General features: G+C 37.0%; 3 protein-coding genes across 6 annotated transcripts; 2 read left to right on the top strand and 1 right to left on the bottom strand.

Annotated features, from left to right (window-relative positions):
- Positions 1 to 3064: 3064 nt before the first annotated feature.
- LOC118436667 lies at positions 3065 to 11439 on the top strand. Of its 2 annotated transcripts, none has more exons than XR_004835624.1 (3): positions 3065 to 3141; positions 3244 to 3357; positions 3527 to 3539. XR_004835624.1 is itself a non-coding variant. In XM_035855183.1 (3 exons), exons 2-3 carry the CDS (start codon positions 3295 to 3297, stop codon positions 11097 to 11099), a joined length of 1485 nt encoding a protein of 494 aa, XP_035711076.1. In that variant the 5' UTR covers positions 3065 to 3141; positions 3244 to 3294; the 3' UTR covers positions 11100 to 11439. The 2 variants fall into 2 exon arrangements, 1 of the variants encoding a protein (XP_035711076.1); XM_035855183.1 differs by lacking the exon at positions 3527 to 3539 and adding an exon at positions 9678 to 11439.
- Positions 11440 to 11938: 499 nt separating this feature from the next.
- LOC118436870 lies at positions 11939 to 13767 on the top strand. 2 transcript variants are annotated; one of them, XM_035855518.1, is made up of 3 exons: positions 11939 to 12007; positions 12110 to 12230; positions 13028 to 13767. In XM_035855518.1, the coding sequence occupies exons 2-3, from the start codon at positions 12141 to 12143 to the stop codon at positions 13739 to 13741; spliced, it is 804 nt and encodes a 267-aa protein (XP_035711411.1). In that variant the 5' UTR covers positions 11939 to 12007; positions 12110 to 12140; the 3' UTR covers positions 13742 to 13767. The 2 variants fall into 2 exon arrangements, with proteins under 2 accessions (XP_035711411.1, XP_035711410.1); XM_035855517.1 differs by having other exon boundaries at positions 11941 to 12051.
- A 566-nt stretch (positions 13768 to 14333) lies between these two features.
- LOC110854717 lies at positions 14334 to 15722 on the bottom strand. 2 transcript variants are annotated; one of them, XM_022103177.2, is made up of 3 exons: positions 15625 to 15722; positions 14868 to 15082; positions 14334 to 14555 (listed from the first exon to the last, which is right to left on the bottom strand). In XM_022103177.2, the coding sequence occupies exons 1-3, from the start codon at positions 15651 to 15653 to the stop codon at positions 14365 to 14367; spliced, it is 435 nt and encodes a 144-aa protein (XP_021958869.1). In that variant the 5' UTR covers positions 15654 to 15722; the 3' UTR covers positions 14334 to 14364. The 2 variants fall into 2 exon arrangements, with proteins under 2 accessions (XP_021958869.1, XP_035711412.1); XM_035855519.1 differs by lacking the exon at positions 15625 to 15722 and adding an exon at positions 15274 to 15605.
- Positions 15723 to 16785: the final 1063 nt, after the last annotated feature.

Below are 16785 nucleotides of genomic sequence, written 5' to 3'. Positions count from 1 at the left end.
GGATGTGATTGATTTTTGCTTGCTGAAGAAAATACACTCGTGAAGTAAATATTCATATGTCCTCGCCATTATGGAATTACACCAGCAATTGAAGTTGCGAATAGTCTGCAGTCGCGAGATTATTACACTAAAATTTAATTAAAGTTCGAAACTAATTAATCTTGTTTTGGAGTGGTCAAAAGATAAGAGTTCATTGGTTTACCTTTCACTTGGAATAACTTTTTCCCATTATGGGAATCCCATAATGTTTTTATCTGCACAGATGTTGTTGCACTGTCGACAATTTTTGTGAAGTACAACCGGTAACCACGTTCGTCAGTTATTAGCTTGGATCGATTACAGTTGGCGGACCAATTAGAAAACAATACATAAATTAGGTATGACAACCTGAAAAAAATAAGCAACTATATTTTATGGAAACATTACCTCCTCAAAATACTTCGTCAATTAAGTCTCCTTCTTCGTCCGGCAGGCGAATCTCGGCATCAACGTCCAAATTTCTCTTCAACTACAAATGAAACAAAATTAACTTAGGCAATAATAGCTAAGTTGTAACTATAATTTTTTTACCTTAAATTCACTATGACTATTTAGACAAGGTCTAAATTTTGTTCCTTTTCAACTTTGAAACACGAAGTAATTTTACCACCACAACTCCGCTGTTTTATTTGTTTCTGGTGCATGGGGTGGGACAAACTTGCCACTCTGCAAGTCACGTGTATAGCAAAGCTAACACCATGGTGCGGTTGTTGTGGCCATCACCACCAATGGTGACAAATTTAGATGATAGGGTTATCACCATTACGGTGATGCTTACTATTTCAACTCTCACCGTTATAACGCCTATCACCCAATTTCTTAGAGTGTACATAATACGTAAAGTAAATTTGTTATAAAGTTGTGAGAGATTTGACCTCATAAAGCTCTACCTATGTATACATATATGTATGTATGTGTATACATAATATGTATACACATACATAGTATTATACATAGTATAGTATTATATGTAGTATTATACATATGTAGACATGCATGAAACATTTATCAATAAATACTTACAAAATTATGAAAATGTAACAAAATGCATGCAAAATGCCAAATTTAAATTCACAAGAAAATTTATGTTATTGTAGCGTCGGTTGTTTTTTGATAGCAATAGAAGAATAGATAAATATATGTTTACAAATACATATATTTACAAATAAATATTGCAAAATGTGGATGGCTGAAATCATTTCAACCGTTTTACACATTTTAGTGAAATGTGTAAAACGTTTGTAAACGCGAAAAAAAATCAAGAAGCAACTGCTTTTCAAATGAGTGCATATGTATGTATGTACATATGTACGTACATACGTTATGTATCTACGTCCATATGTCCATAATATATGATACATAATCATAAAAAGTTGCAAGGTCTGCATGAACTACAAACATTTGTATGTGCCAAATAACCACAACTTCAAATCGCCTTACATATATAGCTTCGTATGTACATTACGTTGTAAGACTAATCTGCAAAACTGTAATTATTTACGGCTCAGCTGTATAAATCGCTATCAGGATAGATTTACAGATAATTAAGTACAATAAAGCTGCGAAAACCTGGTTTAATTGTGGTGATGCTCAAGTCTGACTAGGGAACCCATGTTACAACAAGACGACTTCGTGGCGCAATGGTAGCGCGTCCGACTCCAGATCGGAAGGCTGCGTGTTCAAATCACGTCTTGTATTGATGTGTGTCTAGAACTGTTTTTGAGTTAAAAAATACACTTCTTATGTTGAGCTTAATGAATTGTTGTCATAATTTCCAAATTTCTAAATCAAGCCAATCAGGGTTCGGAAAAACCTGGGGCGCCTAAAGATTCCCACGAAGGATTTATTCACAGGCGGATAATTAGGGGCGCCAGAAAAATTTTGCCTAGGGCGCAAAGATTCCCAGCCCGGGGCCTGTATGCATCTAGCTTGGCATTATCTTAATACCCGATTTCTAATCTGTAGTTTCACCCGTTCTGTACAAATAATGTCAACACTCAAAACCCCTTAATTTTTTAACGATTTTCTTAAATTCAAAAATACCTTGACTGGTAATGTGACGCTAAACAATTTACCAAGTAAATACTTTATATGTTGCACTTTTACAATGAACTTGTACATACATAAACCAACATATTTAATTTATGCCCTAACCTCGGTTAGCATAACGGCGAGATGGGGATTATTATCGCTTGTATGGTAACGGTCGTGATTCATTGTGGTAGAAGAAGCTGTGTCCATGCATGTATTTATTACAAAGTCCAGTGCATATTTTTAATAAATTGGTACTGATCTGCTCTACAAAATGACCAGATCGAATTTAAAAATACATTCCCAGAGCCGAGAAATGAATAAAAATGTGCAGATTTGTAGACCTTGACATCACAGGCGATGAATCACCCAATCCAACGTTAAGGCATGATGTGCAATGTAAAAAAAGTTGACTAAAATTGCCATCAATACAACTGTTGGATAAAATCCGCCCAGCATTGCACGACAAATAAGCAAAAGTTGACAAATTTTACTCAATTTTGAGTAACGTTTATCCAACTTTTGGTGGCAATTTTACTCAATAGATCTCAATCTATACAGAAATAGTAAATATGGACACACTCAGTATGGATGCTGTGAAAATATGGATAATATGTATTATGGCTTTATTCTATTTCATAAATAATGTACACATTTATATGTATGTATGTCTAATCCAATTCTACATATGTAGTTATAGCCCGAGTCTCTCTGTTTAACCCAATGAGCACACCTTCATTACCCCTTTTCCCTCCCGTCAAGAAATTCGCTACCCTTCACATTTCCTGAAGGGTAGCGTTGCATTAGTGCATATTAAAACAATACATTCATATAAATATATATATATACATACGTACATACATATACTTACGTGCTTAATTGTCTAAAAAGGGGTTCACATTCCTTGAGGAAGGGTCGCATTTTGTAAGCTATTTTAAATCATGGTATCAGTTTGTAGTTATGTAGATAGGAAGTAGAGAATTCTATCGCTCACATAGTTTTCAGCTTTTTATGCCATTTGTCGACTGACATTTTGACTTCCTTTATACTCACCTTCGTAGGATGGTCTAGGTACATACGTAAATACTAAAGCTACCTTTTTTAATTGAATTTATCACATAATTTATTAATGTATAAATTATACAATTTATTTATTAATTCGGATAACAACAGGACTTTTTTAGGACCTTTTCCTTACATGGGCACAAAGATTTTTCTACCACGATGAACTCCAACCGTTGCCATGCCAACGATAATAAACTCCATCTTGCTGTGAAGCTTCCAGAGGTCAGTATACATTCACTCCTTCATACCAAATATTTATACTGTACACTATAACAGTACCGTAACAACAGTGGTATATGGTGGTACGAAATACCAGGCCCGGGGCCCGCAAGGGCCCGGGCCGGATCGCTAGTTTTACACTAGATATAATGGACTTTGTTGAGTATTAAAGATTTTACGAAAAAATTATTCCACGCAAATAAATTTTCTTAAATCTAACGTTAAACTGGTATATCTCATTTGTTTTTCATTTTAAATGATTTTTGTATGAATTTCATTGGCTTACACTTTTGTGAGGATTTAGACCAAACATCCTTTGTAATTATTACATTTAATAGTTTGGCTTTCGAATTTTAATTAATATCCAAAATTCTGATTTTAGTGGATACTGCATTTAAAAATTCATCTAAAAGCGAAATTAAGCGAATTATAGAAACCTAAAGGTCTTGGTCGAATTATTTCTCTGCATTACGGAGCGTCCATTAATCACGTGATCGATTAGAGGGGGAGAGGGGGTCTGAAATTTGTCACCAATTATCACAGGGGGGGGGTAGATGGTCAGATGTCACGTGACATGAGTAAAGTTTTTTTTAACTTTTGTATATGTCAATAAATGTCATGAGAGTTACATATAAACTCTCTTGGCATACCACACGCACGTTAAATAAATTTGATTTTCATTTTGCATATTTAGAAACTTGCTTCGACTTAAATTCTTATGTCTGACTGGCGTATTAAATAGTTATTTACACATGCGCGTAATGTAGCTCTAATTTGATTAATGATTTAAAAAATATTATTATTCCGGACAACATGATTTAATTTGAGCATCATCTCCTGTCACGTGACCGGTGGGGGGGGTAGCGAAATTATTACAAGCGGTCACCAAGGGGGTGGAGGGGGTCAAAATTGTCCAAAAATCGATCACGTGATTTATGGACGCTCCCTATAGCAATTTAAAATTTGTAGGGTCAAAATCGGAGAAGATCACTTCATGCCTTCGAATTTTTAGTTACAGTATGTAACTTATTTAATGCTACGATTTTCAATTTCAAATTCAACTTCAATTTTCCCAAGAACAGGTAGATATATCAAAATTGTTTTCATACCAATTATTCACCATATATTGGAATACATTGAGGCAAATTTTCAGAGGAATGGAGATAAAACTGCTGAATCCAAAAATATTTTAATGTCAAAATATTGCAAATTGCACGTTACATAATTAATGCTACGGTGGTAGGAGCGGTTCAATATTTCGTTAGACCCCAGTAACTGATTGAAATCGTTTGGGCATCTAATCCACCAAGCTTTCGGTTATGCTATGGTCGGTGTTTATTTATTTTCTGTTATCACGGTGTGTCGGGGAGCCGTGCTTATCGGTTTTGGTGTTGTCACCAGACGCCGCAGGGTTTTTAGGTTATGCTCGATCGAGTTGAGGTCAAGAAATTTTAATGTCCAGTCCAAAACCTTTATATTATTATCCTTGAGGCATTTAAGATGATTTTTGTAATATTTGTCTAATATCCGGCCATTGTTGAAAATAATTCTCTGACCAGAGTCTTTCTTTGTTGTGAATTGGCCAAGACTTATTTCTAACAAAGCAAGGTAAACCTCTTTGGTCATGATCCCATCGACGTACGTCAATGCTACTACCCTGTGGCAACATATACTGCCCCAAAACCTGACCTCCCCGCAAGATTTCGAAAGTTTCATACCAGGGTTTAGCGGTTCACACAGCTTAGATTTCCTTATCTCTGCTATGTTCGATAATTTGTCTCAGAAATTAATTCCTTGAAACTTCTTTGGGCTCCAAACACACTCTTACCGTTCCATCTGAGCTAAAAAGTTGAATTATGGTCTAATCTGGGAACAGAAATTTTTTCCGGTAGACATGGGATCATCTTCGCTTTGCATTGCCCACCCCAAGTGTTTCTTGTGGTTGCTCCATAAGATGCATGGTGTATAATTTGGAATTTCCCCGGATATTCCTGCGAATATCAGCCTGCGTCTAATCATTCATAGGTGTAGAGCAGTAAAACGGTCACTTTGAACATCTTTCGCAATTTCTGGCGCGGACAGACAAGCATTATTGTCACTGTTTTTACAATCGTCGCGTCCGCGTGTGTTGTTTTACTGGGTTTTCGACCCTGACGATGACAATTCGCTACAGCTCCTGTGGTTTTCCTTTCCTTCGCGAGTTTTGGAACAGATTCGGTGTGTATTTTAAATCATTTCCGAAGTTTCCTTGAATTTAGACGTTATTAATGGAGACAGGTCAATTTTCCAATATTTTGATACTGAGAACGGTGTCCTTTGTTGTTTATTTATTATAATTCGGCAGATTATGTTCATCTGTAGTAGAAATACTACAGAATTGTTTGTCCATTCGAAACTCTGCTCCGTATTTAGGAAAAACGGCAAATTTGCACCGGTTGTGTATCGTAGCATTAATTATGTATCGTGCAATTCGCAATATTTTGGCATTAAAATATTTGTGGATTCAACCGTTCTATCTCCATTCCTCTGAAAATTTGCCTCAATGTAGTCCAATATATGGTGAATAATTGGTATGAAAACAGTTTTGAAATATCTACCTGTTCTTGGGAAAATTGAAGTTGAATTTGAAATTTATTAAATTTATTCATTAAATAAGTTACATACTGTATATAAAATACCGTCATATGTAAATTACCTGACACCAAAGTTTCTCAAAATTTTGCATATTGCTATTATACTTTTTTTGTGGGATTGTGGGAAATTCTGTGTACGTATCCAAAGGGTGGGTACATTCTTAATTCCATGAAACCGAAAATATGCGAACGGGAAAAAAGCAAAATACTTTTTGACAACTTCAAATGTGCCTTGCTGTAGGGGGCAAACCCAGGGGACAAACTTTGGCACATATATTTATAGTGTGCCTGCTTTAGGTCCAGATGCAGGTCTTTTATTCTTACAGCTGGATGGCATTTTAAAACTATTTTCAGCCAAAATGTTGGATTTTCAAAATACTGTATGTTTTCAAATTTGTCAAGAAATCAAAAATATGGGTTCTAAGAATTACATGGAATTGAGTTTTCAGACCTGCATTTTCACTAATTCCAAATGCAGTTGGCAGTTTCCCAAACTTTTTGTGACAGACAGAAAGGTACTTAGTTAATCGGAAAGGGCTTAGGAACTTGCGAAATGAGCGAAAAGCATGTTCCGAAGCGAACTAATTTTAAATTATTTGCCCAAAGCAAGAAAATCTAATAGGTATTTTTGCGATTTTTTGAATGTGTGTTTTTTGCATGGGACGAAAATTTTAAAATGTATATTTTCAGCCCAAATCAGAAGTTTTCAAAGCGTAACTTCCCAATTTTAACCTGATTTCAAAACTTTATTTTAAGAACAACTTGGGGTAATTTTTAAAAAATTCCAAAATTTCTTTCAAAATTCAATTGGGTAAATCGACAAAATATATTCAGTTTATTTCCGTAAAAAACAAGTAAAAATTTATCTGATCAAAATCGGGTAAAAGTAATCCCCGTCTAACCAACCAAATGATTACGAAATTCAAAAACTGGTTGTTAGAGATATAAAATTGTCGAAGGCGCTAAAACAATTACACTGTGCGAATGTTTCTATATTAAAGCCGGTGCCTAATTAAAAACGCCCCTTAAAACCTATAAGAACACATGAATATATTGCATATTTTACGGTTATAGTAATTTGAAAATAAATGTAAGAAAACAAAGTTTAAAAAAATCCAAAACATAAAATTAAAAATGAATCCAAAAAACATGTCCCCAAGTGTCGTTGGCACAGAGGATGGAGCGCATGTGCGCTTCGAGCCCATGCGCTCGGCTTGGTTTGACCTGCATATGAGGTCAGCGTCATAGCTCCCAATAAATTGGTCCATGGTCCATGGTCCATGATCCATGGTCCATCACAAATGGTCCATGGTCCATGGTCCATCGATGGACCACTTGAAAAAATGGTCCATGGTCCATGGTCCATCGATGGACCACTTGAAAAAATGGTCCATGGTCCATGGTCCATCGATGGAACACTTGAAAAAATGGTCCATGGTCCATGGTCCATCGATGGAACACTTGAAAAAATGGTCCATGGTCCATGGTCCATCGATGGACCACTTGAAAAAATGGTCCATGGTCCATGGTCCATCGATGGAACACTTGAAAAAATGGTCCATGGTCCATGGTCCATCGATGGACCACTTGAAAAATGGTCCATGGTCCATGGTCCATCGATGGACCACTTGAAAAATGGTCCATGGTCCATGGTCCATCGATGGACCACTTTAAAAATGGTCCATGGTCCATGGTCCATCGATGGACCACTTGAAAAATGGTCCATGGTCCATGGTCCATCGATGGACCACTTGAAAAAATGGTCCATGGTCCATGGTCCATCGATGGACCACTTGAAAAAATGGTCCATGGTCCATCGATGGACCACTTGAAAAATGGTCCATGGTCCATGGTCAATCCATGGACCACTTGAAAAATGGTCCATGGTCCATCAATGGACCACTTTAAAAATGGTCCATGGTCCATGGTCCATCGATGGACCAATTTTTTGGTGGTCCATGGTCCATGATGAACCATTTTGGTCCAGTGGACCATGGTCCATTGCGAGCTATGGTCAGCGTTAGATCTAATTGGGCTCTGGGGAGGTGGGAAAGTATGGCGCAAAGTATGTCATATTCGCGTATTTATCCACTCTAAATAAGTTTGTGGAAATTCGGACCAAGTTTGTGTAAAATAGAGGATGACACAACAATTGGGTAAAACTTAGACCAGGGTTGGATAAATTTTGTTCAACTTGTGTAAAATTTATCCTATGGTTGAGTAAAATTTACCCAACCCTTGTATAAATTGTACCCAATTGTTGTGTCATCCTCTTTTTTACGCAAACTTTGTTAAATTTAGCACAACTCTTATTTAGAGTGTGCAACTATGGTGTTCATAATTGAATTTTCGCCGTCCCGCCGGCATTTTCAAAAATATGGCTCAGTTAAAAACGCAATAAATTTTCACTATTTTCTCATTGAACTGGCAAAATAGTGCACTCTTGAATCAAGAGTCTTGATACTCGTAGAATATTTTCTCGTTCCAGAATACGGTGCGATAACGACTACATATGGAATACATATATTGAACTTATGAAAGGGCCCGGCACTTAAACTCATACCAGGCCTGGTAATTTCACGGTGCGGCTCTGCACTATAAATAATTTGTGGACAAATCGTCACCCGCGGAGGTACTACATGCACTTTTTGGGAGTGATTACGTAGTCATTTTGTCACCAAAAGGGAAATGAAGTCAAAAGCTTATGTTTTAAGCACAGTTGTCGTCGTCATTAAAAAAATTGAAAATTTTAATCATCTGAACTTAAGATTTTTTATGTTAATTTTTTTAATTACGGATGTCAAATGTGTTGGGTACACGAATTTTTGGTCTATGTATTTCCCTTAATCATTAGGCAAGAATAGAGCACTATTTATTTGGTGTGCGGTCGAATTGCATAATTTTTTTGGTATAACGACAATTTGGTATAATTTGATTTGGTATAATATTGTTGGTATAATTTAAGGGAACCATTTGGTATAATGAAACTCAGGGATAATTCTATTAGGGATAATTATATTTTAAGCTTTAAAGGGACCATAATTCATTCCATTCCTTCTTTCCTTGCATTCTACATTCACTCGAATTGCACTCCGAAGTCATAACCATGTCCACTTAAAACGCTATATTTGTACCAAAAACAACTGCAAGAATGACACAGAGTACTATATTTGCACGCAAAGAAATAAAATACCATGGAGGATTGGCATTTACGCATAAATATTATGTGAAAAGCCATTGAAATATTACAAAATGAACAAAGCCATTGGAATTTGGAAATCGAAAAATTGAAATCTGAGCAAGTCGAGTCACAGGATAAAATTTACAGGGACCTGGATAAGCGACTCCTCTTGATTGTAGAAAATTACAACACTGTTCTTGACACTTTCGACTATTGGAAAATGCCTTCACAACTACATGACTGTTTAAAATTTAATTTAAAATTTAATTTTGATTTTCGTATAATTATCCCTTTTTAATTATCCCTTATATACCCTTATACCAATTTGTTTTATACCAAAAAAAATTATACCATATTGCATTATCCCTAAAAAATTATGCAATTCGACCTACAACCGTTAGTGCCTGACGATTTGTCTCTAAATTATTTACTGTGTGATAATATGTACGTTTAGAGTGTCGAAGGTTTCTTACGATGTCCATAAATCTTAGAAGTCCTTACTATTTCAGATTTTACGAAAAATTGCGACCTTTCTCCCCAATTCGGACCTCCTCACCTGCACCTTAATCAACACCACGTGGGAAGCCGAAGTTCGCCACCGCCTCCTCACTTTACACCGGCTTTCCCTTACCCCAGAAAATATTATCGACTCCGACAAAATTATTACCACGCGAGGAAACCACCCCACAAACATAGATCTCCACCAATTCCCTAATCTCTCCTCTTGTGCAGATTTCATTTACAAAAATGCCCACAGAGTGAAAACCCTGACGATCCGTTTCGTCTTCCCTGACCCCACGTGGCTCCAATATTTGCATTTCGTCTCACAGTCCTTCCCGAATCTGACTACCCTCAAGTTGACCTTGATCTCACCTCAGAGTACAATTTTTGACAATTCCGTTCCTTCCTTGAAACTCCCACCAAAACCGAATTCTTCATTCTTTAAAGTTAAGAAACTAGGGATTATCTCGTACCACGTGCCGGGCAAGTCTGCCGACCAGGATGCATTAATTGCGTCAATATTACCCCAATTTGTCTCATTATTCCCCAATCTCGTGACCCTCTCGTGCCTCGAAATTGGGCAACTCATAGTACAAAATTTCCTTAATTGCTCCCCCTCCATGACCTGTTTGGCTCTCAAATATGTCGCCTTGAAGGATCCCATGCGACTAAAAGTTGCCCATCTGACCCACCTTGACCTTGGTTTCCTCGGCTTTACCCCGGCATCTTGTTTAACCGCGATACTCAAAATTATCTCGGGAACATTGCGTCACCTTAAATTTTCCCAAGTTAGAAACACTACTCCCACCCTAAATTCCCTCCGAAGTCCCATCCTAGTTCCGATCATGCCGCAATTACGGGTTTTCGAACTAGTACAAAATCAATTCAGGGATCGAGAAGGGTATCGAGATTCCCCGCTGAGGCCAGATTTGATCCTGAAATTTGAGGCGGGTGGTTCAAAAAAGAGGATACTTTACGACGTGCAGTTTCCCGCGCTGGAAACGGTGAGGATTTCGCGGGAAATTGAAAAGAGCTACGATGACCCCGACGAAGAAAAGATGCCGGAACAAGACTTTTTTGAGACGAGTGTCTCCTTTTTGTTCGAGTATTTCCTGCACGAGAATAATTCGCAGGGTTTGAGCGTGAAACGGTTGGATGTCCCGTTCCCGCCGGGCGACAGGTTTAGGTTTGTTCCCGGGGTAAAATGTGAGTGTGGGGGTGGCAGATTTTGTACTTGTTTTGAGTGGCAGGATTCATCCGAATTTTGGGACAGGGTGGTGGCCATTTTCCCGAATTTGGTGAGATATGCGGCCATGGGGGGAAGTTGGGAGAGGGCGAGGGCGGCCAAGGTGAAACAGTGGGTCGAGTTGGGGACAGAGTTGGGCTTTTTGAAGGAAGTAGAGGGGAAGTTGGGGGAAATTCTGGATTGAGTTTCTAAAAGCTACATATTTAAACCATGATTGTATTATTTGTGGGGGTGAAGAGAGTTGGAAGAATTTAAGTTATGAAGGCGACGAAGTATTCTTTGCTGTGTTAAAAGGAGAAATTATCAACTTAATTTATTTGCCCATAATTTAGTTTTACTTATGAAAAAGGAAATATTAATGGACAAAGATCATATTCGTGTACCTACATAGATATCTAATTGTTTTGTATTAAATGTCTTCCATGCACATATATTTAGTTTGTACTTTTCTATTTGTCCTATTTACATTGGCAGAGAAAATTGAAATTCTCACCTCCTGCATAACTTGACAAATCTAAAACTTATCTATTACAAATTTGTATTAGATGCGATAAAATCTTCATCTTGCACGAAACGTAGCGAGATGACCAGGCTTCAAAATTTCCGTTTAAATAAGTACATGAAAGTTGGGACACACAAATTCAAACCCAATTACAAGAAAACCTTAATTACCTACGCTCCATTCAAATGCAGTTGAACTATTACATAAATTAAGAATTCTGAGAAAATATGCCACTCTCAGTCTCAAATTTCCTCAAATGATGACCACCAGGAGCTTTGAGACTGGCAAGTGCGTAGTTTCTCATAATTCTCAAGTTCTGTAAAAGTTCAACTGCATGCGAATGGAGAGTACGTACTTGTTGACATAAGCATGTAGCTAAGATTTTGGCTACCCTTACTACCACCAGTCCAGCAATGTGGTGAAAAGCATGTGTCACATTAGTAGGGAAATCTATAAATGTTTAACAAAAAGGGTCTACATTCCTCGGGAAGGGTAGCATTTTGTACACTATTTTAAACCATGGAATCACTCAATTGAAAGGACAGAATTGCATCGCTTACACATTTAGTCGTCACCCTCTAATGTCCACTGTAGGTTGACATTTTTAATTTTTGTTGTATCTAGGATTGCCTAGGTAAATAATAAAACTACATATTTCACTTAAATTTATCATATAATTAATTAATTTATAGAAACAACTTTGAAGACGTTGTCATTTCCTACATGGACACGACTGGTTTTCCTACCACGATGAACGCAAACCGTTACCATGGCAATGATGATAATCCCCATATCGCGGTTATGCTACCAGAGGTAAGAGCTGCATGCATGGGTTCACTGTAAATAATTTAGAAACCAATTCACCCGCGAGGATACTGTAGTGCAACGTATATTTTTGGGTAACGATTTTGGCGACGTTTTGCCACCAAAGGAAAATAAGTAAAAAAAATACGTGTACCAAGCACATATCACGTGGTTTAACAAAATGCGCATTTTTATCTGAGTACATATGTATGTACATACATTGGGGAGCAAATTAAACTATACGGTGGAAAAACTGTTCTATGTATCCGGCACATTGACCAGGATAAGGGCTCGAAAATTTGTAAGGTAGTACCCAGAAAGATTGTCGTTGGACGTCGCTCCTATTATTGAAGAACGTTAAAAAGGTCATAAGTCAAATTGTTTGACCCGATGGCTCACTTTTAAACCCTTACAGTGATTTGTTTCCTCTGATAATTTATTTTGGATCGATAGCTCAAATCAATGTGAAGATTATGATATTTTTTTAAGTTCTCTACGATTTTTTGAAGCAAGTGATGAATTTTTGTAAAATATGAATGATACAAATTTTTCCAAATTCTCCCACAAGCGCAATGTTAAACTTTTCAAAATTCGCTTTTTCGCTTTGTCTATTATTTGTTGCACACTTAATAATTTAATGTCAAATGCCATGACATTGTATATACCGATTGAAATAATCGCGATCGGTTTGCGGTATCATACAGGGGTATGCTACCCCAGGGGTATGCTAATTTGCCCCCAAATTATTTAGACCAGATTTCTTATAGTGTGCATACAAAAATCTGAGAAAGTCCTTACTATTTCAGATCTTACGAAGAATTGTGACCTTCCTCCCCAAATCCGACCTGCTCACTTGCACTTTCATCAATACCACGTGGGAAACCGAAGTTCGTCACCGTCTCCTCAATTTATACCGGATTTCCCTCACCCCAGAAAATATTACCGAACACGACAAAATTATTATCACGCGAGGAAACTGCCCCACAAACTTAGATCTCCACCAATTTCCTAATCTCTCCTCTTGTGCAGATTTCATTTACAAAAATGCCCACAAAGTGAAAACCCTGGGGACCCGGTTGGTCATCCCGGACCCCACGTGGCTCCAATATCTGCACTATTTATCACATTCCTTCCCCAATCTGACCACCCTCAAGTTGACCTTGACCAAACCGAACAGTGCAATTTTTGACAATTCCGTTCTTACGTTGACGCCAAAACCGAATTCCTCATTTTTTAAAGTTAAGAAGCTTAGTATTATCTCGTACCACGTGCCGGGCCAGTCCGCCAAACTTGAGGCCACAATTTCCTCCATAATACCCCAATTTGTCGCATTATTCCCCAATCTCGAGACCCTCTCCTGTATCGAAATTGAGCAATTGATGACAGAAAATTTCCTAAATTTGGCCACCCCCACCCGCTTGGCCTTAAAACATGTCGCCTTAACTGATCCCATGGGACTAAATGTCGCCCATCTAACCCACCTCGACCTTGGTTTCCTAAGCTTAGGGCGGCCAAGGTGAAACAGTGGGTCGAGTTGGGGACAGAGTTGGGCTTTTTGAACGAGGTGGAGGGGAAGTTGGAAGAGTTGAAGGTGTGAGGGCGACGAACAGTGGCCGCGGAAGCCGTAGGGACATAAACACTACTGTTGGAGAGAGGATGGAGGGATTTATATATATTAATAGTGTAGGCAGATGAATGGGAAATCTAATAAGCGTGGGGACATTGTCCACACGCTTCCGCAGCCACTGGCGGCCAGATCTTACCATAATTAATTGTTACTGGTGGACGAGGAACAGCTTACTTCCTTATAAAGATTGAATGCATTTATCTAATTTTTAATGATAACTACGTGACTATATAAATAGATAAATAAATATGTATCTAAATATTACATAGAACTTTTCAGTAATTCGTCAACAAGGTCGAGAAAATGTTGTATTATTTAATCTAATCTTTATAAGAAGATGAATAAGCAAAACAAATAAATTCACACCATTTTGGATTTTTTACAAATTTTCATTTTTATAGAAACGCACATATACATAAATATGCATACGGAGTTAATTTAACTTCTGATCAGCAGGAGAGAATTTTTTTTAACAAGTACGTAAGTGCATACATATGTACAAATGGGATCCAGTCATCACCATTTTTCCTTGAAGCCTTGTCCCATAAAACTTTTCAAGGGATCGTTTTCTACTGTCTGCAAAGAATATGTCACCTTCTCCATTCCCGCCTGGCTGGCCACGTTGGTCGTAACAACCTTGTAATTATTTTCATCCAGATAGTTGAGATAAATTGACAGCACGGAACAAGTGACGTCTACATGATGACCTGCAAAATTTAAGACATCATCTAGTATTTTTGCTGTCTTTAGAGCCGGCTATACGTAAATCGAGTATCTTCGGTACAGAGGTCGACGCCGCCGATCTCACGCCGCCGCGCCGCCATACGCCGATGCATTTTACGCGCCGCCGCCGCCGAAAAATTTGATTTCCTATTTAGTTACTATTCCTTTAACATTGCGACGCCGCGCCGCGCCGCCAACGCCGCCGAAAAATCACCAAAAACTTGCGCCGCCGCCGCCGAAAATTTGTCGGCGTCGACCTCTGCTTCGGTATTATTTTTAATGTGCCCTTCGCCTACCGATTCGTCCATCGCGAATGACCTTATCCATCCGTACGACGGGGTCAGTTTTGTCCTTAAATATTCCAATCTGCTGGGATCCCACGTACCAATACTTCACAGGCCCTTTTCCATAGGCAACGAGTTCTGGAAACCTGGATTTCAGATCATTTTCCAGACAGGCAGGTATTCCATAGAGGTGAATGTGCCACTTAATGTGGCCCTGTTTGTTATACCTGGAAATGTGCAGGAGAATTATTATTGTAAAGATTTTAGTTTAAATTTCACACACATTAATTTAGAAGAAGCTTAACGGTGAGCGTTGTACTTAAAATTAGTTAATAGATAAGCACATATCTTTTAGAGGGTAAACTCTTGGACCAAATTAGTCTCAATAAATCAGAGATTTGATTAGGATAAAACATACCCCAAAAACTTTAAAAAATTGCACTTTCCAAATTTTCTCATTTTCGGATGCCAAACATATGCATGTAACCATTTGGACTTGATGTCCATTACAAATTCCATACTAATTAGTAAAGTTTATGATGGATTCGAACAAACTGGCCAAAATCGGAGAGAATATGCTGAGAGAGCTCGATTGTTGGATATATGTAATTACATAATTCAAACGCCACTAATTTGGTAAAGTATTTACCAATTACGCGAATTTCCTAATAAGAAATTTTTATTGCATACTTAAACACTTAAGAGTATATTTAATTGCGCCTAAAATATGTTAGTAGAAAAAGTAAGCGTTTAAATAAATCTCTCTCACGTGATGGAGGTGACTGTGCAAATTGGCATCTTTCCGTGAGTATGTTTAGAATACGTTGAAAACTTGGCAAATTTAGTTTCACACCTGTACCAAGCGAATATTGATTGCGCACTAAATTTTTAGCTACGATTGACAGGTGTCCTGAGCAAATGCACACTCTTAATAAAATCAATACCATTTTAATACCACGGCCGTATTATATGGTGACTCTACCGTTTTGGTATTGATATAATACCCTGCGGTATTATTATGAGTAATACTGCCGCGGTATTACTTTATTAATTTATAGTATTAAACAATGAACTTTCAGTATAAATCGTCTTGTAACTCTCGGTATTGATTATTAAATGTACAGTATTAAAACGTTAAAGCATGATAATACTGCCCGGTATTATAAATAATACTATAATTTGATGCCTTTATAATGAAAAATAATACTGCACGGTATTAAATCATTAATTGATGGTATAAAATGCATTGTACATAATCATATTTTATTTTCAATAAATTACAACTTTTAACAAATTTAAAATAAAAATTACTGCTATAATAAATAAATAAAATTATTTATAACTATTACTACTTTACAGGACAAAGTTTCATGAAATATATATATATATATAACTTACAATTAAATATTACTACAAAAAATGTCTAGAAATTACAAATAATCCTGACAAATTACAATTTTGTTTAATCTCCATCGCATCATGTGTTACTAGATCTTTTACATTTATTACTCTGTACAAATTTTCAGTTACTCTAACCTTATAAGCAAATAAATGGCGATAAAAAAACTCAGTTTCCAGAACTTTGAGAATAAGCAGACATGAATTATCATTTTGAATCAGAAATTCAGAAATTATTTAAAACTTTGGAAATATTGTTCCCATTTCGAAACAAACCACAAAGTTGTGTTTATAATTGTAGCCATTGAACCAAATCTGATTTGTTGTCATCATTTCAGTTTTAATACAGATATCATGATCGTTTAAATAGTTTTTTAATGATTCTACAATATCGAAGGAATCATCAAACTCAGACATAGTAGCTTTACAAATTTTGTCAGTCTTAATTCCATGATGGAAATCTAAATTTTTGAAAACATGCGAACTATATTGCTGATGCCTCATGGCAAGTGAAAAACAAATATTTTTAAAG

Source organism: Folsomia candida, unplaced genomic scaffold (assembly GCF_002217175.1).
Source record: "Folsomia candida strain VU population unplaced genomic scaffold, ASM221717v1 Fcan01_Sc010, whole genome shotgun sequence".
Lineage (NCBI taxonomy): Eukaryota > Metazoa > Arthropoda > Collembola > Entomobryomorpha > Isotomidae > Folsomia > Folsomia candida.
The sequence above is the reverse complement of the archived record's forward strand: the minus strand, read 5'-3'. Positions and strand labels throughout refer to the sequence as shown.